Source organism: Leptodactylus fuscus, chromosome 10 (assembly GCF_031893055.1).
Source record: "Leptodactylus fuscus isolate aLepFus1 chromosome 10, aLepFus1.hap2, whole genome shotgun sequence".
Taxonomy (NCBI): Eukaryota; Metazoa; Chordata; class Amphibia; order Anura; family Leptodactylidae; genus Leptodactylus; species Leptodactylus fuscus.
In genome coordinates, this window is record NC_134274.1 from 65,785,039 (window position 1) to 65,808,446 (window position 23,408).

At 42.2% G+C, this 23,408-nt stretch overlaps 1 protein-coding gene across 1 annotated transcript in view; it reads right to left on the reverse strand.

Annotated features, from left to right (window-relative positions):
* Positions 1-5,322: 5,322 nt before the first annotated feature.
* The window catches only part of OSBP (oxysterol binding protein), a 43,964-nt gene continuing 25,878 nt past the window's right edge, over positions 5,323-23,408 (reverse strand). Inside the window, exons 7-14 of the mRNA XM_075258581.1 lie at positions 23,250-23,381; positions 21,284-21,529; positions 18,984-19,104; positions 18,794-18,897; positions 12,896-12,991; positions 12,559-12,728; positions 12,256-12,476; positions 5,323-6,317 (exon numbers count right to left, since the gene is read on the reverse strand). Coding sequence (XP_075114682.1) covers positions 6,175-6,317; positions 12,256-12,476; positions 12,559-12,728; positions 12,896-12,991; positions 18,794-18,897; positions 18,984-19,104; positions 21,284-21,529; positions 23,250-23,381 — 1,233 coding nt within the window. The 3' untranslated portion in view covers positions 5,323-6,174. The remainder of the gene's footprint in view (positions 6,318-12,255; positions 12,477-12,558; positions 12,729-12,895; positions 12,992-18,793; positions 18,898-18,983; positions 19,105-21,283; positions 21,530-23,249; positions 23,382-23,408) is intronic.

Below are 23,408 nucleotides of genomic sequence, written 5' to 3' on the forward strand. Positions count from 1 at the left end.
GAGTACAGCGCCACCCCATGAGTCCCCTTGTAACTTGATGAGCCAGAACTCTCTCACTTATTGTATCTATGGCCCTATAGCGCCTGAGCCTTTACTACGGACAGTGGAAACTATTACAACAGACATTGTCCTTTGGAACTTTACCTACAGACTACATTGCTATTAGTTGTGAATTCTGTAGGGTTGGGTAAATGTTCATTTTCTTCCTGCTTTGCCATAGCTATTTTATTGTGAGCTTTTAGCCCAAACATCCTCAATTAAACAATCTTTGTAAGTTTTTGGTAAGAAGACATCTAAGCTTTGCTCTGGCCAGAAATATTTCCATGTCTTATTATTAAATGTCCATAAGGCTCGGGCTGCATAGCAACATTTGTCGTGAGATTGTAATGCAAAATTATGAAATACAATACAATTTTGCATTTGCAATTGAATGCTATAGCTATCTATCTATCTATCTATCTATCTATTTTAAAGATTGAAGTTAAGCATTTACAGCTGCACACATACATATGAATAAAGCAGATTACTCTTACATGTAGTCTGGAAAGGATACTAGAGAAAATAAAAGTAGGGTAAGCCTCTCCAGCTCCAGTTCATAGCAAAGAGTCCAGAGGATTTGTACTACTTTTTTTCATGGGCCTGTGGCCTCATTTACCGATCCAGGCTCCTGTTCACAGTCCGCAGAAGAAGCACCGGCGGCCATGAGCAGGAGCCAGGATCGATGAGTAAATAGTGCCCATTACCTGTAGGAGTAACTCCAGCAGGTAATGGACTATTTGTATTTAAAAATAAATAAAATAAAAAAAAGTGTCCTTTGTTCTACTGTCCGCCCCGGCGGTAATTACGCCCCTGCTAGTATCACCTCCACCTGTATTAGCATCTAGTGGACATAGATACTGTTGATATACATGGCAGAATGGAGGCATTTAGCTTCCTGCTCTGCGCCACTGTACTTATAAGCCACTTCAGGCCTTCGGTTTACAAGTATCCATAACCATAAGTAAAATGTCTGCTTTCCAGCGCAGATGTGTGTGATGACGCTGTGCTGGGACGAAGAAATCTTGTTATAATATGGCTTTTTATAAGTCGCAGAGTGTTGTATTGTTTTTCAACTGAAAGTTTATAAATTATAATTTGCCACCTATATATATGCCACTTATAAAATACCACTCAAGACATAGTATAAGTGGAATTTTAATTTTCAAAGTATATTAAAGTACAAATGGCAACTTATAAGAGGTATTTTATATTAGAAGTGCTATTATAAGTGATATAAAGAGATCATTTATATAAGGAGGCCTTATTAATACAAGGGGACCAGTATTTATGTCAGGGGGCATAAAGTAGGAGGACCAGTATTTATGTCAGGGGGAAGAATATAAGGGGGCAGTATTAATTACAGTGGGACTTGGGCTTTGTTAAAGGGGTTGTCCAGCTCATTTTTATTGATGATCAATCATCAGAATAAGATCAGGTGTAGGATCTCCACCTGTGAGCTCTTCATTGTTTACAATGCATGCTGTCTCTTCTATAGCTCTTTTTGGCCGGTGCCCCAAGGGACGTAAACACCGCGATTTGCCTGCAGCGGAGACACTGCGGAAAAAATTGCGGCGTTTTACAGCGCAAGCAAAGGGGATGGGATTCATGCGAATCCCATGCCCACTTTGCAGAAAAAAACGCAGCGCGGACACGCTGCAATTTGCAAAGCCGTTGCGGCTTTGTAAATAGCAGCATGTCAATCATATCTACAGAAACACAGACAGCTTTCCCATAGATATAATGGGAAGAGAAAGTCCGCAGAGGAAAACTCTGTGAACTTTCTCTTCATAGCGCTGCAGAAAGAACCGTAATGAAATCACGCAGTGGTGCTGCAATTACAGCCCGTGGGGGCTTAGCCTTTACAAGTTTAACCAAGACCGAGGTTAATGATCAACTTGGTATGTTACAGCTTTTACACCACTATTGTAGCAGTTATTGATGGGAAAAAAAAATAACGCTCCAAGGTGTCTGAACGGAACGAAGCTTTATATATATATATATATGAATGTAATGATGATACAAGCCATTACAAAACTGTACAACTGAAAGGAGACTCTCTTAGACCAGCTCATGCCTAGAAGTTTGAAGCTTGTGCCAGAAGAAGACGTGGAGAGAGCCCGTTCCAGACAAAGATGGAGGCGGCACTGGAGATTTCTCTCGCTGAATTGGGAACGCCCCCACTGCAGTTTGAGTGCTGGGGACTGCCCCCAGTGCTGCGAGAGAACTCATTTGCATATCAAGGAAAACCTGGATTTCTTTCAAACATCTAAAGGTAAGAGAAGAATAGCCTTTCTTGAGGCTATTCCTATGTGTTAGCAAGAAAAAAATAGCAATTTAATGATAGAATCCCTTTAATAAAACAAAACAACCAAAGGAAACATGAGATAAATGCAAAAATATACATAAAAAGTCTGAAAAATATTTATTGATAACCAAATAGTTAAAAAAATAAAAAATCACAGGGAGACTTACAAAAATAACTCACTAAAAATAGCGAGCACACACATAAATCAACCCACTCAGCAAGGTGCAGTGCAACTCTTAGTCATAGGTAAATGCTAGAGTGTCCTGAGACAAAGCTTCTGCATATATAACACTCCATCTGGGGAATATAACAACTAGTCAGTTAAATAGCAAAAATTACATACCCAGAGAAATAATAAAGTAGTGAGCAAAGGAGTCCACTGCGCAGCGCCGATGGGAGTAAACTGCGGAACTATTTACCTATGACTAGGAGCTTCACTGCAGTTTGCTGAGTGGGATGATTCATGTGTCTGCTCACTATTTTTGCGAGTTATTGTTGTAGGTCTCCGTGATTTTCTTAAATATTTGGTTAGCAAAAATTTTTCAGACTTTTTATATATTTTGGCATTTGTCTGATGTTTCCTTTGGTTGTTATGTCTATTCTATAGTGGGACTTTATTTGGTAGGGTACGTTTTTTGGTTTTTGTTTAAAAAAGAAAAAAGAAAAAAAAAGAGCTATTAAAATATATTGATAGTAGTTGCTGATCCCTCTGTATTACAGCTACTATGGCTTGGAATTGCTTGATGTTTGAGGAATAGCTCATACAGTGTTGGCCAAAAGTATTGGCACCCCTGCAATTCTGTCAGATAATACTCATTTTCTTCCAGAAAATGATTGCAATCACAAATTCTTTGGTATTATTATCGTCATTTAATTTGACTTCAATGGAAAACCACAAAAAGAATTGTCAAAAAGCCAAATTGGATATAATTCCACGCCAAACATAAAAAAGGGGGTGGATAAAAGTATTGACACTGTTTGAAGAAACATGTGATGCTTCTCTAATTTGTGTAATTAACAGCACCTGTTACTTACCTGAGGCACCTAACAGGTGGTAGCAATAACTAAATCACACTTGCAGCCAGTTGAAATGGATTAAAGTTGACTCAACCTCTGCCCTGTGTCCTTGTGTGTACCACATTGAGCATGGAGAAAAGAAAGAAGACCAAAGAACTGTCTGAGGACTTGAGAAGCAAAATTGTGAGGAAGCATGAGCAATCTCAAGGCTACAAGTCCATCTCCAAAGACCTGAATGTTTCTGTGTCTACCGTGTGCAGTGTCATCAAGAAGTTTAAAGCCTATGGCACTGTGGCTAACCTCCCTAGATTTGGACGGAAAAGAAAAATTGACGAGAGATTTCAATGCAAGATTGTGCGGATGGTGGATAAAGAACCTCGACTAACATCCAAACAAGTTCAAGCTGCCCTGCAGTCCGAGAGTACAACAGTGTCACCCCGTACTATCCGTCAGCGTCTGAATGAAAAGGGACTGTATGGTAGGATACCCAGGAAGACCCCACTTCTTACCCAGAGACATAAAAAAGCCAGGCTGGAGTTTGCCAAAACTTACCTGAGAAAGCCAAAAATGTTTTGGAAGAATGTTCTCTGGTCAGATGAGACAAAAGTAGAGCTTTTTGGGAAAAGGCATCAACATAAAGTTTACAGGAAAAAAAAAAAAAAAAGAGGCCTACAAAGAAAAGAACACGGTCCCTACAGTCAAACATGGCGGAGGTTCCCTGACGTTTTGGGGTTGCTTTGCTGCCTCTGGCACTGGACTGCTTGACCGTGTGCATGGCGTTATGAAGTCTGAAGACGACCAACAAATTTTGCAGCATAATGTAGGGCCCAGTGTGAGAAAGCTGGGTCTCCCTCAGAGGTCATGGGTCTTCCAGCAGGACAATGACCCAAAACACACTTCAAAAAGCACTAGAAAATGGTTTGAGAGAAAGCACTGGAGACTTGTAAAGTGGCAGCAATGAGTCCAGACCTGGATCCCATAGAACACCTGTGGAGAGATCTCTTGATGGCAGTTTGGAGAAGGCACCCTTCACATCTCAGGGACCTGGAGCAGTTTGCCAAAGAAGAATGGTGTAAAATTCCAGCATTGTAAGAAACTCATTGATGGTTACCGGAAGCGGTTGATCGCAGTTATTGTGCCTAAAGGTTGTGCTACCAAGTATTAGGCTGAGGGTGCCAATACTTTTGGCCGGCCCATTTTTGGAGTTTTGTGTAAAATGATCAATGATTTGCCTTTTTTTTTTTTTCATTCTCTTTTGTGTTTTTTCATTGCAAGCAAAATAAATGAAGATATTAATACCAAAGAGTTTGTGCTTGCAATCATTTTCTGGAAGAAAAGGAGTATTATCTGACAGAATTGCAGGGGTGCCAATGCTTTTGGCCAACACTGTATCTTAAAGAGATAATATAAGCAAAGGGCTTCATCGGGCAATATGTATGAAAAGGGATAAAGCTGATCCCAGGGAACAACAGCCTGGCTATTCATCTTGCAGACTGTAGTTAACCTGTCAGGATTGGTGCAAAATCCCATTCCTACAATCCATTGAACGTTCCAACCTGGAATGAAGGGTGGTGCTAGAGCCTTATTTCATATTGCTTTGGACTGTTTCTTAGAAGCTCTTTAATGTTTTTTGGCAAACAGAAATTTATTCCACTTGTAAAATCAAATTTTGTCTTCCACCTCTTTGGGACGCCTAGCCTTTTAGCTGATTCAGTTTAGGATTCTGAAAGGGAATCCAGATCCAATTTTACTTTTGCCTGCCATGGACAACTCAGATCCTTGGCAGGAGGGAATGTGGGGGGTGCCAGGTGTCCACCACTATATCAGTCTACAACTGGCTTGTGCCCATTGTACTATAGCGTGCATGAATGTGTGTATACAGGCGCAAAAGGGCCATGTACAAATAAAATCTCTGTAAATGGAACTACAGTATCAGACTAAATCCCACAAGGAGAACTTGAGAAGTGTAATCTGATCTTTATTTAATTTAGTATTTGCACAGAAACAGAGAAAGAGAAAAAGGTGAGACACACAGCGAGAGGTAGTGACGGGAGAGAAATGAAAAATATACATATATATATATATATTTATATATGGGGCAGGACAGAGCAAACCCTCAATTGTATACCCAAAATCAATACCAGATGTCTGAGAAATTGTACCCTCTCTCCCAACACCTTCATCTCCACCCCCTCAGCAAAAAAGAAAAAACAAAAAGAAACAAACAAAAAACACAACAAACCCAAGAATCACAGAGATGAACTCAAACATAAGGCAGACAACCACCCCCACCCACCCTAGTGTTCAAGGCGGGGGTTGTGAGATGGTTCGCAAACCGGAGAGAAGGATTTTTACCAGACCAATGCTCTGCAGACTAAAAAAAGCAAACAAATCTAGTAAAGCAAAAAAAAACAAAAGAAAAACTCTGTTCAATAGCAATGTCACCTGCACGGCTGATTGATTGCCACTACAACAGGCATTACGTTATGTCACATCTGTAATGCATAAGTGCTTTTATCACCAGTGGCATAAGTGCTACCGTATATGTTTTACACCCAATGATGAACTGCTGGTGACATGGAGAATGGGGGTTGGTGGGGTAGAAGGTTGGGGGCTAGGTAGTAATAATAATAAAAAAATAAAATAATGCACCACCTGGTTAATTCATTGGGGATGATCTGCAGAGCATTGCTCTGTTCAGAGGGGGAGAACTAGGGTCAGTAAGGCATCGCCGAAGGTAAAGGACATGGACATAGAATATGGGGGTAAAGAGGATGGGAGGGGACTGAGATGTTGCCACTTCCCCTTCTTCCTCAGAAAATATCTGGGCAGGCACTCCATTCTTGCTTCTCCTTGGCCTCCCAGTAAGTGCCACGGTAAATGTGCGTCATTTCTTTGCTCACAGGATCCATTTTGTATTCAAACCACAAAGGCTTGTATGAATCCACTGGTGAATCTGTGGGGAGATGTAGAAAGGTCACATACAGGGTTTGGGCATTGTACATATGTTGTCACACATTCATATTACTAGAAGTGGACCACTGTCAATAAAGGGAATGTATGGTTTTAATAAATAAACGTTAAAAATTGACAATGTGTGTTAATTTATTGGTTGTAAATTTGTTAATTCTAATTTTTGCACAAGATTATGAGGACAGCCATCTTTCCTCAGCTGTTCCACTGCTCTGACCACAGCAATTGTGTGATATTCTGTACAACATTCTCATGTCCATAAGAAGCAGCAGTCTGGAGCCAACACTTTGGGCTATGGTAAAGTTTTCTAGCGTTACACTGTGGATATACAGTACAGACCAAAAGTCTTTGAGTGATGGATCCTACTGCTGGGATTTTCACATATTACAAGAATGGAGGCCCCGTGATACTGATTTGAATGGATGCACACCTTGTGAACAGGTATTACGTGATCATACTGGTTTGGGTCATGCTTAACCGGTTAAGGACCAGGCCCAAAAGTATGTTAAAGACCAGGCCTTTTTTTTCAAAACTGACATGTGTCACTTTAAATGGCAATAACTTTGAGACGGTTTAACTTACACAAGTGGTTTTGAGACTGTTTTTTTCGTAACACATTATACTTCATGTTAGTGGTAAATATTAATCAATATTTTTGTATTTATTTATAAAAAAAACTAGGAAATTTGATGGAAATTTGGAAAAAATTGCAATTTTCAAAATGTGAAATTCTCTGCTTTTCAGGCAGATAGTTATACCACCCAAATACATGAATAAATATTATCTCCCATATCTCTGCTTTATATCGGCATCATCTTTTGATTGTCTTTTAATTTATTTTGGACGTTACAAGGCTTACAAGTGTAACAGCGATTTTCTAGATTTGCAAGAAAATTCCCCAAACCAATTTTTTAGGGACCGCTTCAGTTCTGTAAGGAATTATAAAGGCCTGTATAATAGAAACCCCCATAAATCACCCCATTTTCAAAACTACACCCCTCAAATTATTCAAAACAGCATTTGGGATGTTTGTTAACCCTTTAAGTTTTTCATAAGAATAAAAATAATATGGAAGTGAAATTTAGACATTTCATTTTTTTTCATTAATATATTCATTTAGACCTAAAATTAACACATACACAAAGGGTTAAAGGAGAAAATGCATCTCACATTTTGTTATGCAATTTCTCCCGTACACAGAAATACCCCACATGTGGGCGTAAACTGATTTTTGGGTACACGGCAGTGCATGGAAGGGAAGGAGCGACACTGGGTGTGTGAACAGCAGATTTTGCTGGAATAATTTTCAGGCACCATGCCTCATTTGCAGAGACCCTAGAGTACCAAAACAATGGAAACCCCCCAAAAGTGACCCCATTTTAGAATCTACACCCCTCACAGAATTCATCAAGGGGTATAGTCAGCATTTTGACCCTACAGTTGTTTCACAGATTTTACTAACATTGGGATGTGTAAATGAAAAATTACTAAAATGTCACTTTATCCCCAAAGTTTTAATTTTCACAAGGGGATAAAGGAGTAAAAGCCCCCCACAGTTTGTTAAACAATTTCTCCTGAACACGGCAATACCCCATGTGTGGCCATATTCTGCTGTATGGGTACATGGCGGGGCTTGGAATGGAAAGAGCTCTATTTGGCTTTTGGATGGCAGATTTTACTGGAATAATTTTAGGTGCCATGTCTCATTTGCAGAGCCCCTAGAGTACCAATACAGTGGAAACCCCCTAAAAATGACCCCATTTTGGAAACTACACCCCCCACAGAACATATGAAAGGGTATAGTGAGCATTTTGACCCTACAGCTGTTTCACAGATTTTATTAACATTGGGGCATGAACATGAAAAATTACTTTTTTTCCAATAAACTGTCAATTTAGCCCCAAATTTTTCATTTTCACAAGAGGATAAAGGGGAAAAAGCTCCATAAAGTTCGTTAAACAATTTCTCCTGAACACAGAAATGCCCCATATGTGGTCATAATCTGCTGTATGGGAACATGGTGGGGCTCAGAATGGAAAGAGCGCTATTTGGCTTTTGAAGGACAGATTTTGCTGGAATATTTTTCAAGTCCCATGTCGCATTTGCAGAGCCCCTAAAGTATCAATATAGTAGAAACCCCCTAAAAGTGACCCCATTTTGGACACTACACCACTCATAGAATTTATCTAGGGGTATAGTGAACATTTTGGCCTCACAGCTGTTTCACAGATTTTATTAACATTGGGACGTAAAAATGAAAAATTACTTTTTTTCCCAATGAATCGTCCATTTAGCGCCATATTTTTAATTTTGCAAGTAGTTAAAGAATTAAAAGCTCCCCACAGTTTGTTACAAAATTTCTCCTGAACACGGCAATACCCCATATGTGGCCATAATCTGCTGTATGGGTACATGGTGGGGCTCAGAATGGAAAGAGTGCTATTTGGATTTTGGAGGGCAGATGTGGCTGGAATAGTTTTCAGGTGCCATGTCGCATTTGCTGAGCCCCTAAAGTACCAATACAGTGGAAACCCCTCAAAAGTGACCCCATTTTATAAACTACACCTGTCAAGGAATGAATCAAGGGGTATTATCATTTTGTGCCTAAAATGCTTCCAAAAAATGAATGTCCAAAATGAAAATTGAAATTTTGAAAGAAATATGCCATTTCGGTGCCCAATACGTTGCACCCACTTTGTGTTGTCAGAGACCTGCACTCCTAAAACTATTAAGGGGCCATCCCGAGGGGCAAAAAAATATATATGTGGGTGTAAACTGCTGCTTGGGCACACAGCAGGGCTCAGAAGAGAAGGAGCACTGTGCTTTTTAGCTTTTGGGGTACAGATTTAGAGGGACTTTCTGGGGGCCATGTTCCTTTTGGAGAGACCTGGAGGTAACTGTAAACCCCATTTTGTAGGGGCAAGTTTAGGGTCTCTGCAAAAGTGTCATTGCATCCAAAAACCAAACCATCTGTGATCCAAAAACCCAATAACCCTTCTGTGTCCGTCTGTGCCCTAATATCAGTTTATAACCACATATGACATTACGTACGTTATCCCGGGTACACCAGTGTCATACATGTGCCCTAATATCAGTTTATACCCACATATGACATTAAGTCCGTTATCCCGGGTACACCAGTGTCATACATGTGGCATAAACTGTAGTTTGGGCACACAGCAGGGCGCAGAAGGGAAGGAGCGCTATTTTGGTTTCTGGAGCACAGTTTGGTTTTTGGACGTCACTTTTGCAAAGCCCCTGAATTGTCAATAAAGTGGAATCCGCAGACATGTCACCCCATTTTGGACACTAGCCCACTGATGGGATTTATCAAATGGTGTAGCGAGCATTTTTCACCCTTGAGTGTTGCACTTATTTAGTTTCCAGAAATGAAATCGCAACTGATAATGAGAAGTTAAAAATGAAAAATTTCCAGAGATTCGCCATTTCAGTGCCCGATATGTTGTGCCCAACTTATGTCAGCAGAGACACTCCAAAAACTGGTAAGTGGGTATCCCGGGCACAACAACTTTCAGAGTGTTCATCTCTGATACAAGGCGGGCACAACATATTACGCACAGAAATGACGGATTCCTGGAAAAATAGTCATTTTCACCTCTCACAATCAGCTTCGTATTCATTTATGGATAATAAGTTATAGCAACACTTGGGGGTTAAAAATGCTGTCTGTACCCCTGGAGAAATCCTTCAGGGGTGTAGTTTCCAAAATAGGGTCTCATATCAGGGGATTCCACTTTACTGGCGTTTCAGCTGTGCAAAAGTGTCATGGCATCCAAAAACCAAACCGTCTGCGCTCCAAAAACCCAATAACCCTTCTTCCCTTCTGTGTCCGGCTGTGCCCTAATATCAGTTTATTCCCACATATGACATTACGTCCATTATCCCGGGTACACCAGTATCATACATGTGTCATACATGTGGCATAAACTGCAGTTTGGGCGCACAGCAGGGCGCAGAAGGGAAGGAGTGCGATGAGGCTTTTGGAGTACAGATTTGGATGTTTGGTATCTGAACGCCATGTCATGTTTGTAGAGCCTGTAAAGGTACCAGAAAAGTGGATTCCCCAAAGGAGTGACCACATTTTGAAAACTGCACCCCTCAAAGAATTTATCAGGGGATGTAGTGAGTATTACTATCCCAGACGTGACTGCACGGCGGATGGCGAAGAGGGAATATATAAGCGGTGCGGAGGACATTGCAGACACCAAATTCCCTACCATGTCCCAGTAGCTCCTATGATTGGGGGAGTCACTCTGGGGTCATTTTGGGGGTCACTTCTGGTGTCTTTCCCTTGTAAGCTGTAAATCTGGGGTGTCTCCTGAAGTACACTGACACAGCTTATACATTCCCTTCCTGACGCCGCCAGTTGTATTCTAATAATTTGGCGATTTTGGGTTTTTATGACTTCACATTGGTAGATGCTATATTTTCTTTATTCTTTTGGTGACGCGGCCATATAAGGGCTTGTTGTTTGCGAGATGTGATGTATTTTGTAATGACACCATTTTTGGATGCCTACAACATACTGAATACATTTTATTAACTCTTTCTTGCTGGATTTAAAAAAAATAAATAAAAATCAATCAATCTTGGCATTGAGTTGTACCCTTTAAATTTTTCGCCATGCAGCGTACAGTATAAGTAACATGTAGCCTTTATTCTGCGGGTCGGTACGGTTACGGCGATACCTCATTTATAGTATTTTTTTATGCGATACTAAGTCTGCAGAACAAAAACACATTTGGGGACATAAATCAGTGATTTTTGCATCGCCATCTTCTGAGAGGCGTAACATTTTTATTTTTCGGTTGACAGTGTTGGTTGAGGGCTTATTTTTTGCGGGACAACCTGCGCTTTTTATTGGTACTGTTGTGGGGTCCATATGATTTTTTGATCACTTTTTATAGCATATTTTGTAAGGTGATCTGGTGAAAAATCATTACTTCCGGCGGGTTTTTTCCGTTTTTTTTTTCCAGATGTACACCGTATACATTAAATATTATTTCAGTTTTATTGTACAGGTTGTTACGGACGCGGCGATACCAAATATGCATTGTTTTTATTAATTTTTAGTACTTTTTTTTATATAGTTCATTTTGTATAGAGAAAAAGGGATTTTTGGTCTTTATAACTTTATTACTTTTTTCATACACTATTTTTTTTTTTAACTTTTTTTTTAACTTTTTCATGTGTCCATTTAGGACACTTGAATCAGTTGATGCTTTGATGAAAGCACCAACTGATTCTGCACAATAGCAGACAGGACACGAGCAGGACACAAGCCTGCTCGTGTCCTGCAAGCTGCAGAGGAAGTGAGACACATCGCTCACTTCCTCCATCGCCTGGCAGGATCACCAGGTATGTGGGGGCTCCGGTAGTCTGGGGTCACTGGCCAGACCCCAGACTACCTTTTACTGACATCGGCACCCCCAGATCTCGCCGCGGGGGGTGCCGATCAGCTTTAATCTTCGGCGGATCCCTTTCGATCGCGCCGTGATGTTTCACGGCACGATCGAAAGGGTTAAAACGTTCAGTCGGAACTGAGTCCGACTGAACGTTGTTGAGGGGGTGGTTAGGTGTTAGTAACACCTAATGCCTGCCCTCCCCCCGCCCCACCCCCTGCCTAGTGAGTCTCTGAAGACCGGCCGTAAATTTACAATCGGCTGGTCTTAGAGACCAGGACTGCTGGCCGTAAATTTACGGCCAGCGGTCCTTAACCGGCTAAAGAAAAGGGGTGGTATTTTAAGACCAATATTGAAAAAGAAACGTTAAAGAAAAGCTACTGAGCGTAACCAAGATGTAGCACATCCCATAATAGTGCTTCATATATTGTAGATAAAATTAACTCCTTATTTACAAATGCTCAGCTGTTGAGCCTTCCTGCCATAAACGCCTCTTACCATCATCCCCAACTTTTTCTCGTTCTGCTTCTCTCCTTCGCCTTGCAATCCTTTGCTTTTCTTCAAGTCTCTGTTTCTCAGCATTGGCTTCATCCCAGTTTCCATTCTCCATCAACCTCTGATCAGGTCTCATACGACTGTCTGTAGGAGCAACGCCCTCTTCTAGGGCATTAAGGGTCAATGCCAGCTCAGAGAAGTAATACATGTATTCCGCATTTTTCCTACATATTGAAAGGAAACAATACAGAGGTAATCTTTGTTAACACAACCACGGATAAAATGTAAAATATACAGGAAACATACGGCAAGGGGTTTCTTCTCCATAGAAGAATCTTGTTTTCTGGGGTCTTATCAGCACCATTTTCAAAGCCACTACCAACTGCAGACACATGAGAACACTCCATCCGCTCATCCCATGTTCCCATCAATGTGTAATATACGCGCCCACTTGCATCCATCACCTCTCCTGTCACCTGTAAGACAGCACAAGTGTTCAGGTCCAAATAATTCCAAAACATTAGGATGTAAAATAAATAGGTAAATGTGTAAAAACCAAAGTGACGTTGATAAAGATGATAAAATGCGCAAGATCACAAAGTGTATGATTTATGAGGCAGATTTGGGATGAATACAGACTCACCTTTCGGGCCACATCACGAGAGAAGTAGCTGTAAGGGGCAAACTTAAGTTTACACTTGTCCCCCGTCTTGTGATTAAGAATTTCTATTTCTCCAGACTGAAAGCAGAACGGAGGAAATAAATGAATCAAGCAGGAAACAATGATTAACACAAGTCAAGATGCAAGACATATGTCATGTTGCTGAAAACTACAGTATGGTATCAAAAGTGATGAATGTGAGCAAGGTCAAATGACAATATACACATTGCTGTAACCATGAAATGACAGTTCCTAGGAATCCAAACCGGATGACTCACGTTGCATTCGTTTGTGAGTTACAACACCACCACATTCATGCTTTTTACCTGAGATGCGAACAGCAGGACACTGTAACATGGTCAAAGTCACTGTGTATCCCCAGACTAAATGCTGAGGAGACTGCTAAAGGGTTTAAGTGCGATGTTAGCCAATGTGTGTTTAAATACAATATCCCCGTTTTTAAAGGTAAAAAGGTGTTTGGTTTTTTTTGTTTTTTCAATGCCTTTTTGTTTGTGAAGTCTGAAAGTTCCATCTGCACCTGGCACGGAAACCTTAAAGTGCAGACTTGAAATCCTTTCCATTTTACCATTTTGTAATTTCCTGCTCGCTTTCCAAAAGCCATTACATAACGTTTTCATTTTTCCATTCAGAATTTTATGACGGCTATAACTTCAATTTCTTATGGGTTTTGTTTGTACATCTTTCACTAAAAGGACATAACTGATATTCACTGATATTCTGATACCTGTCATTTTCATGTATGGAGCTCAATAAGACTTCTTTTTATAGGGCCAATTGTTGTTTTACATATAAATCAATAACAGGCCAGGATCTGGGGTCCTAAAAGCAAGTTAGTTTAGAAGACGCATCTGTCAAGAAGCCCTCAACAAGGTCTCACATAAAGCGATGGCAACAGTGCGGGGTAGTAAGGGGAGACCCAACAGTATATGCAAGGCCACCCAGGCGCCCCTTGTCTGTAGTCTTTTGTCTTTATTTTAGTGGGGAAACAGTGAGAAAATACATAAGGACAAAAGATCACAGACAACGGGGAGGGAGATGTTTGAGAGACAGAGGGAGGAGAAGAGAGTAGGACAGCAGACGAGCAGTGTAAACTCATGGGTGCACAAGAGTAAGAAGTGAGGTCTCAGGAGAATGAGTCAAGAAATCAGCCGATCCCTGAAACTCCATCCACAGCCACCAGCATCAAGATGGTGAAAAGCAGGATAAGGAAATACACTGTGAGTAGACAACTATGCTATTGAGGGGATAGAGGACACATACAGGAATCTACACACTGTAAAGACACAGCACCTCTCAGACACACTACATCAGGGGTCCTCAAACTGCGGCCCGTGGGCCACATGCAGCCCACCAAGCACTTCTGTCTGGCCCTGCCGACAACGCCGGCAGGTGTGCATTTATAATGAAGCTCCTGGGGAGCTCGGGCCAGGCCATGGAGCGCACTTCACTTTACGTATTGGAGGGCACCGCTCCTGATGTCTGTGCGACCTGCTCTGCCTCTGGCCCACTGTTTAAAAAGTTTGAGGACCCCTGCACTACAGTCTTCAGTGTTTCCCATTTTCTTCTCTCTCCTGTCTTGAATTGGCCACAAAGCACAATGACAGTCTCAAAACCAACCTAGATAAAGTCCCTTCCTCTTCTCTCTCTACGCACCACCTATTGGCCTGCAGTAGCATCTTTATTCGATGACACCCAGCTATATACTTCAACCTTGTGACATCGCATCTGCATTACTACAGTGGACAAGTGACTGTCTCTCTGCTGTCTCTAACATCATGCCTTCTCGATCTGAAACCATCTTTTAAAAACTAATCATCTTGTATTCCCTCCATTCACTAACCTAACCCTGAAGTCATCTCTCCATTTCTATCTGTGGTCTTACTATAAAACTAAGGCAATATGTCCAATGTCTTTATTGTATTTGACTTGAATCTCATCTTCAACCCATGTATTCACTTGTACACTCTTGTCATCTGCACCTCAAACACTTCTCTAGAATTCACCCTTTTCCCAATGTGGAAGTACCCAAACCCCTCATTGTTGCTCTAATTCTGATTAGATTTGTATCCTCTGTTATCCAAACATCATACTCCAATCTCCAAGACTCTTCTCGAGCTGCATTGGTGCTCTGGAACGCTGCACCCGGGGCAATCCGATTAATACCAAACTACAGTAGCTTCAAAAGTGCCCTAAGCTTCCATCTGTTTAGGCGGGCTTATCACATGACCGGATCACATTGTTCTACATCTCTGCACACTAATATTTCATTTTCTAAGCTATTTTACCTACATCTATAAATTACTCTGCACTCCATACACTTAGTATCTGTATATTCACAGCACACAGCATTAGTTATATGACCTTATTTATTAAAAGATGGCTGGTCCATTGTAACAAACAAACCCTCGTACGTCTTTCCTCGTAAGCAGGGCCCTCACTCCTATTATTGGATACATTAACTCTTTGTTACAATGTAATGCCAAATATGTGCCAAGCTGAAAACAAAACGAAACAATTAAAAAAAACCCCAAAACGTTTTACTACTATAAATTAGACTCCTCGGGTGGTTTAAGCAGCATATAATAGAATTGTACTAATGACAGACTTTGGAGCCTTCAATTGGCTTCCTGTGGTCATAGTAACCATCATTGTCCCTGGATCACATTGACAGGTGGTCGCAATCTCACCATCTAACCAAGGCATCTAAAGAGTTAACTGCCCAGAAAAGGCTGTGGGCATTACAGGGTCTCTGCTTTATAAAACAGCAGACACACTGAAGTTATGGTCTGCTCAGCTCCAGGATTAAAGGATATATTGCACACAGTGGCGTAACTAGGAATGGCGGGGCCCCGTGGCGAACTTTTGACATGGGGCCCCCCCTCCCCAAACCGATGCCGAAGACCTCGACTGACCCCCTCCTCCGCACTCTATTATGTCCCTTAGTAAGCCCTGCACACAGTATTATCCCCAATAGTGTCCCCTGCACACACAGTATTAACCCCTATAGTGTCCCCTGCACACACAGTATTAACCCCTATAGTGTCCAATGCACACAGTATTAACCCCTATAGTGTCCCCTGCACACACAGTATTAACCCCTATAGTGTCCCCTGCACACACAGTATTAACCCCTATAGTGTCCGCTGCACACACAGTATTAACCCCTATAGTGTCCCCTGCACACACAGTATTAACCCCTATAGTGTCCAATGCACACAGTGTTAACCCCTAGTGTCCCCTGCACACACAGTATTAACCCCTATAGTGTCCCCTGCACACACAGTATTATCCCCTATAGTGTCCCCTGCACACACAGTATTAACCCCTATAGTGTCCCCTGCACACACAGTATTAACCCCTATAGTGTCCCCTGCACACACAGTATTAACCCCTATAGTGTCCCCTGCACACACAGTATTAACCCCTATAGTGTCCAATGCACACACAGTATTAACCCCTATAGTGTCCTCTGCACACACAGTATTAACCCCTATAGTGTCCCCTGCACACACAGTATTAACCCCTATAGTGTCCCCTGCACACACAGTATTATCCCCTATAGTGTCCCCTGCACACACAGTATTAACCCCTATAGTGTCCAATGCACACAGTGTTAACCCCTATAGTGTCCCCTGCACACACAGTATTAACCCCTATAGTGTCCCCTGCACACACAGTATTAACCCCTATAGTGTCCCCTGCACACACAGTATTATCCCCTAGTGTCCCCTGCACACACAGTATTAACCCCTATAGTGTCCCCTGCACACACAGTATTAACCCCTATAGTGTCCCCTGCACACACAGTATTAACCCCTATAGTGTCCCCTGCACACACAGTATTAACCCCTATAGTGTCCAATGCACACACAGTATTAACCCCTATAGTGTCCTCTGCACACACAGTATTAACCCCTATAGTGTCCCCTGCACACACAGTATTAACCCCTATAGTGTCCCCTGCACACACAGTATTATCCCCTATAGTGTCCCCTGCACACACAGTATTAACCCCTATAGTGTCCAATGCACACAGTGTTAACCCCTATAGTGTCCCCTGCACACACAGTATTAACCCCTATAGTGTCCCCTGCACACACAGTATTATCCCCTATAGTGTCCCCTGCACACACAGTATTAACCCCTATAGTGTCCAATGCACACAGTGTTAACCCCTATAGTGTCCCCTGCACACACAGTATTAACCCCTATAGTGTCCCCTGCACACACAGTATTATCCCCTATAGTGTCCCCTGCACACACAGTATTAACCCCTATAGTGTCCCCTGCACACACAGTATTAACCCCTAGTGTCCCCTGCACACACAGTATTAACCCCTATAGTGTCCCCTGCACACACAGTATTAACCCCTATAGTGTCCAATGCACACAGTGTTAACCCCTATAGTGTCCCCTGCACACACAGTATTAACCCCTATAGTGTCCCCTGCACACACAGTATTATCCCCTATAGTGTCCCCTGCACACACAGTATTATCCCCTATAGTGTCCCCTGCACACACAGTATTAACCCCTATAGTGTCCAATGCACACAGTGTTAACCCCTATAGTGTCCCCTGCACACACAGTATTAACCCCTATAGTGTCCCCTGCACACACAGTATTATCCCCTATAGTGTCCCCTGCACACACAGTATTAACCCCTATAGTGTCCCCTGCACACACAGTATTAACCCCTATAGTGTCCCCTGCACACACAGTATTAACCCCTATAGTGTCCCCTGCACACACAGTATTAACCCCTATAGTGTCCAATGCACACACAGTATTAACCCCTATAGTGTCCTCTGCACACAGTATTAAACCCTATAGTGTCCAATGCACACAGTATTATCCCCCATAGTGTCCCCTACACACAGTATTTACCCCTATAGTGTCCAATGCACACACAGTATTATTAACCCCTATAGTGTCCAATGCACACACAGTATTATTAACCCCTATAGTGTCCAATGCACACACAGTATTATCCCCTATAGTGTCCAATGCACACACAGTATTATCCCCTATAGTGTCCAATGCACACAGTATTATTAACCCCTATAGTGTCCCTGCACACAGTATTATCCCCCATAGTGTCCCCATATGTCCCACTGTGGACACCTATAAACATTTATTATACTCTGGGGTCTGAAAAGACCCCAGAGTATAATAATCGGAGACCCGGGGGATTAAAACCATTAAAAGAACAGAGACAGTTGCTTACCTGTTCCTGTCGGCTGTCCTGTCCGCTCTTGTCCAGCTTTAATGACGTCAGACACGAATGACGGAGGCCTGGCAGGATCGTGGAGAGGTAAGTAACACTGTTTTTTATGTTACCTTACCCCTCCCGGTGCGCCGATCATTATACTCGGGGGTCTGCAAAGACCCCCGAGTATAATGATAGCCTCTGTGGGCCCCGCGGTGTCACTTGCCGATCCCGGCCAACGGACTTTAAAAAAAAACAAAAAAACCGCAGCGGTAGCGGCTGTCACCGGGCCCCCTAATGGCCCGGGCCCTGTGGCAGCTGCTACTGCTGCTACCACGGTAGTTACGCCCCTGATTGCACACAAAAGTGAGGAACACCTTTACATGGTCACAGAGTCAAATCTTGCAGTACTATGCAAACAATTGTGCTCTGTTGCAGCCAGTAGCTGCAAAAGTACCAATTTACAAAGCATGGAAAGAAGCTGAAGGTCCTCTTATTGAGGATACTGATCAATAGCTTTTCCAGGTTGTTGCTGCCATATTCCTCGGTTGTTGGCTGGATTATATCTGTCCCTGCTCTTGTGTATGGGGTTTGAGGGAAGTAGTCCACAAATGAGCACCTGGAAATCAATGTGATATCCCTTGTCTTACCTGATCAATCCATAATTTGCCTACAATGATGTTGTGCACAGTTGTGGTCACTTTCTTCCATGTATAATGGTTCCCCGAGTTGTGAAATATACAGTGTATGGTACCTAGGAAGATCAGGAGAGTAAGCCAGTGTTAAATGATACAGGTCTTAAACTCCTCAAGACTTGCAGTACAATATGCAATCCCTCACCAAGGGGCATGATAGAGAGATATTTCCCCCTGAACTTGCTAGTGATCTTTATCTCCTGTCGCAGGGTCCAGCCATTACGGGATTCAGCATGATGTGCTGCTGCAGGGGGGTGGTGGCTGACCTAGAAAGAAAACAAACAAAACCATTGATTAGCGCTATTAAAATATGCTGTTGGTAGCTACACTAATTAATTAAAGGGGTTCTCTAGGGCTAAAATACTGACTGTACTGAATGTTACAGGTTTATCACAAGCAGTATAGGCTATTTGTTAAAGAATAAAATACCACTTTTCTGCATACAAAATAACAAAGTTGGATAAAGGCCATGAAGCCTTTGATCAAGAGGAAAGCACCCCCCTTCCTCAAACCAAAGAGATAGAGGTTAAATGTCCCATATTCGGAGCATACAGATCAATGGTCCATTACAAAATTCTAGTCCTTATAACTTGTGATATTTTTACTTTTAAGAAAGGCATCCAGGCCCTTCTTGATTCTACAAGTTAGCACCATTCTTACACTATGTTCACACTATCGTTCGGGTTTCCATTCTTTGAATCTGCTTGAGGACCCAAAATCAGAAACCCTCGCTTAAAACACGGTTACTCACGGAACCCAAAGATGGTCCGTGGGGTTTCGCCGGTTTCCGCCTGAAAAATGTGAAAAGAAAAGTCCTTCTCTCGGCATTTTTCCAAGCGGAATGGGGAAAGGAATCCCCAAACGTTCTCTGAACACGTATGTGAACCCAGCCTTACTGTAAGGACACCATGTCTGTGACAATAGTGAAACCTTTTATCTCTAAGCGGAGGATGCCCCCTTATTATGAGTATTCATGGCAGGCTTTGGGTAATGCGAGATTTATGTTTTGTAAACTTATATCACACTGCAGAACCTCAACGTATTCCCATGTAACACAACACACACTAAGTAACCAGTGAAGAGTCCAGTGGTAACTAGTTCATGCACACTGTCCATATACCAGACTCCACTGGGTTCTTCGCAAGACTTTTCTCCGGTAATATACAAACAGTATACATTGTCCTTTTTGGGCACTTCTCATGATTGTTCTCTGGTAATTTATATGGAGTATGCACTGTCCTGTTTTGACAAAATGCGAACATACCATATATACTCGCGTATAAGCCGACCCGAATATAAGCCGAGGCCACTAATTTTACCACAAAAAACTGGGAAAATTGACTTATTGACTCGAGTATAAGCCGGGGGAGGGGGGGGGGGGGGTTAGATGCAGCAGCTACTGGAAAATTTCAAAAATTAAAATGGACGGAGTTTTTGGGTGCAGTAGTTGCTGGGTGCTGGGAAAGGCGAGGGGGTGTTTTGGTTGTCAGTCTGCCCCTTCCCTGAGGACTGTTTCTTTTCCCCCCACTTGGAACTCAGCCTGGCTGACTATAGGGTATCTGCAGTGCTCCTATTAACCCCTTCCTGACGGAACAGGAGCACTGCAGATCCCCTATATTCAGTAGACCGGGCACTTTCAGACACAGAGATACCTAATGTGTTTGTGTTTCACAGTCATTTTCTACTTTAATATGTATTCTAGCGAAAGGAGGGATTTAGAACTTTTAAATTTTATTTTTTTTTAAAGCTTCTTTTTTTTTTCCCCCACTATTTTATGGGAGATTCTATACATTGATATTGCGGCTGGTCATTAAAAAAAAAAAAAAAAAGTATAAGCCGAGGGGGAGCTTTTTCAGCAGAAAACTGCTGAAAAATTCAGCTTATACTAGAGCAGGGGTAGGAAACCTTTGGCTCTCCAGCTGCTGTGAAACTACAACTCCCAGCATGCTCCATTCACTTCCATGGGAGTTCCCAGAACAGCAGAGCCAGTATGCATGCTGGGAGTTGTAGTTTTGCAACAGCTGGAGAGCCGTACGTTCCCTACCCCTGTACTAGAGTATATACGGTAAACAGTTTCAGAAGGGGCAAGTTTCGAATGCTAAACCCCAGCCGTAGAACCACATACTGGTAGCTTATTGCACTAAACTCTATTGAAAGATTGACTTTAGGTCTTCTAATAGAGGGATCAGTTTATCACTGCTGCAGAGTGGTACATTTTAGCATACCCATGAAGGCCACAATATCAGTTTGCTGATCAAAAACAAAAATAAATTGTGGATACATTACAGCCTTGAGAAACTAGCCTAAATGCATTTTTCTGATGAATTCTTAGTCCAGAAAACAAAACGCCAAATTAGCAAATTTTTCAGACCATTGAATGAAGACTTAAAGAAATTGCATTTAATTAAAACGCCTTAACCTTAACTTTAAGGATGCATGACAGACCTGCTCACATAGCGAGCGATAGCCGCAATCCTCCATTCGATCCAGCTCAAACGTCTCTCCCAGGAGCGGATTGAAAGGTTTGTTGGCGCGGAAGACTGTGGTGGAGTATGAAGATACAGTGAATGCAGCCACTAAACACAGCTGCTCAAGAGCACTCTCGCACTGAGCTCCCCGGTCCAGCAGGGTGTAGTATTCCATGTCTTCGGTCAGACGCTGAAGCATTGAGAGAGGTTCATTGAAATTCACCTAGTGGTGGTAAAGCAGAAGAAATGAAAATAAGATCATAAAATATTTTTTGACCATTATTATTAGTAACAAATACATTTTAAAATAAAACATGGAATCAATATAGGACTTTGTTTGCCATATATTTACTTAAAATTTTGCAGGCTTGGTAACCGGAAACTCAAGTGGATCCTACACCGATCAGCTGATGTGGCTGCTGGCAGTTACTGTTGTACGTGGGGATGGAAGCAGCCCTGTGCCTGTTCAAGCTGCAGTAACCTGGCCTACTGTTATATAGTGGATGGGCAGCAATTCCGGTGCCTATTATTTGAATAGGAGCAGAGCAGCTGCTCCATCCACAGCAATAGCCTAAAGCATCCAAAGGCAGCCAAATCAGGTGTTCTGTGTGGGGTCTGGGTGTCAAGCCAACGATTCTGTGGGTAGGTGATCAATATATAAACTGCTGTTGGGGCTGGAAAACACCTTTAGGCTAAGGCACCACATTACGGAAGGGCTGCTTTTTTTTTGTTGCAGATTTTGTTGCGGTTTTTTTGAGCCAAAGTCAGGAGTGGATTGAGCAGAAGGAAGAAGTATATGTGCTTCCTATAAATTTCCCATTCTTTTTGTGGTCACTCCTAGGCTAAAAAAAACCCAAAAAACCGCAGCAAAATCTGCAACTAAAGAAGCTGCTGTTTCTGCAATGTGGGGGCCTCAGCCTTAATGTCCACACACATCTGGCTCAGGTAATTTCTATCCTGAAATGAAAACTGTGGTGGGGTGGGGGAGGAGCTTTACTATTAAAGTCCTTTACTCCTTTGGCATGATATAATTTGAAATTAAACCACTTGGGTAGAAGTTTACCCCCTTGACCACATATCATACTACTATGACACCCTTTGAATCTCTATGCACTAATACGGGTCTCTTGCGACATACCCTCTCCATCGCTTACTCAATAGACCCTTCCCCTGATCATCCTCCTCCTCCATTCGTATATTTGAGTTTACTTATAAGGCCTCTATCAGTTCTCTGTTCCAGGAACAGGTGTTCTGTTCCGAGGTTTGCAAAGTAATCATATGACTGGCACCACTAGACCTTTTGGTCCTGTTGTATTATATCTGCATCACAGTGACATACAGTACCTTTATTAGTCTACAAGCACTCCTTGCTAAGATTTCTGGTAATGGCGACGCAAGCTTATATACCATTGTTATGGAAGCAGATCAACCCTCCATCTATATTCCTCTGGATCTAAGACTGAAAGACCTGAGTCAGGTCGTGTCTGTTTCCTACGAACACTAGGTTTTTAACAGACTAGCGCAGTGTCGGTGAGAGGGGTATTGTTTGAAGGCAGACTTTTTGTTCTCCTATTGTCAAATCTCCCAGTGGCCGGGCTAATACCCACTGTGTTCCCCAGTGAAAATTAGGTGAGAAACACCATTACACAACTCTCTGGGCTCTAGCATGACACCCTGTTGTCTTCTAAGAGCAGGGAGTTGCGCCGGAGCCGAAGACAGATGAGCAACAATGTGACCTCTGTTTATTATACTCTGGAGTCTGTAGAGACCCAATAGCATAATAATAGCAGTTCCAACTTGAATGTGTTTGGTCTGAACAAGGCTGTAGGTAGAACCTCGCAAATGCTGTAATAAATGAACCGAAATATCCGACATTTACACAACCGGTTATTATCGGTTTTGGTTATTGTTCAATTTCTCATCCCTATTCTTTCCACACTTACTGGCATTGGGATCTTGCTCAGCTCCTTCCCAATGCAATTCTTCATAACACTCCATAAGTTAAGGCTGTAGTTGGGTTTATATGGAATTCTTGTGCGTCTCTCCTTTCTTGTATCCTCTGATGGTGGGCGCACCTATATTTAAAACATAAAGAAGCTATA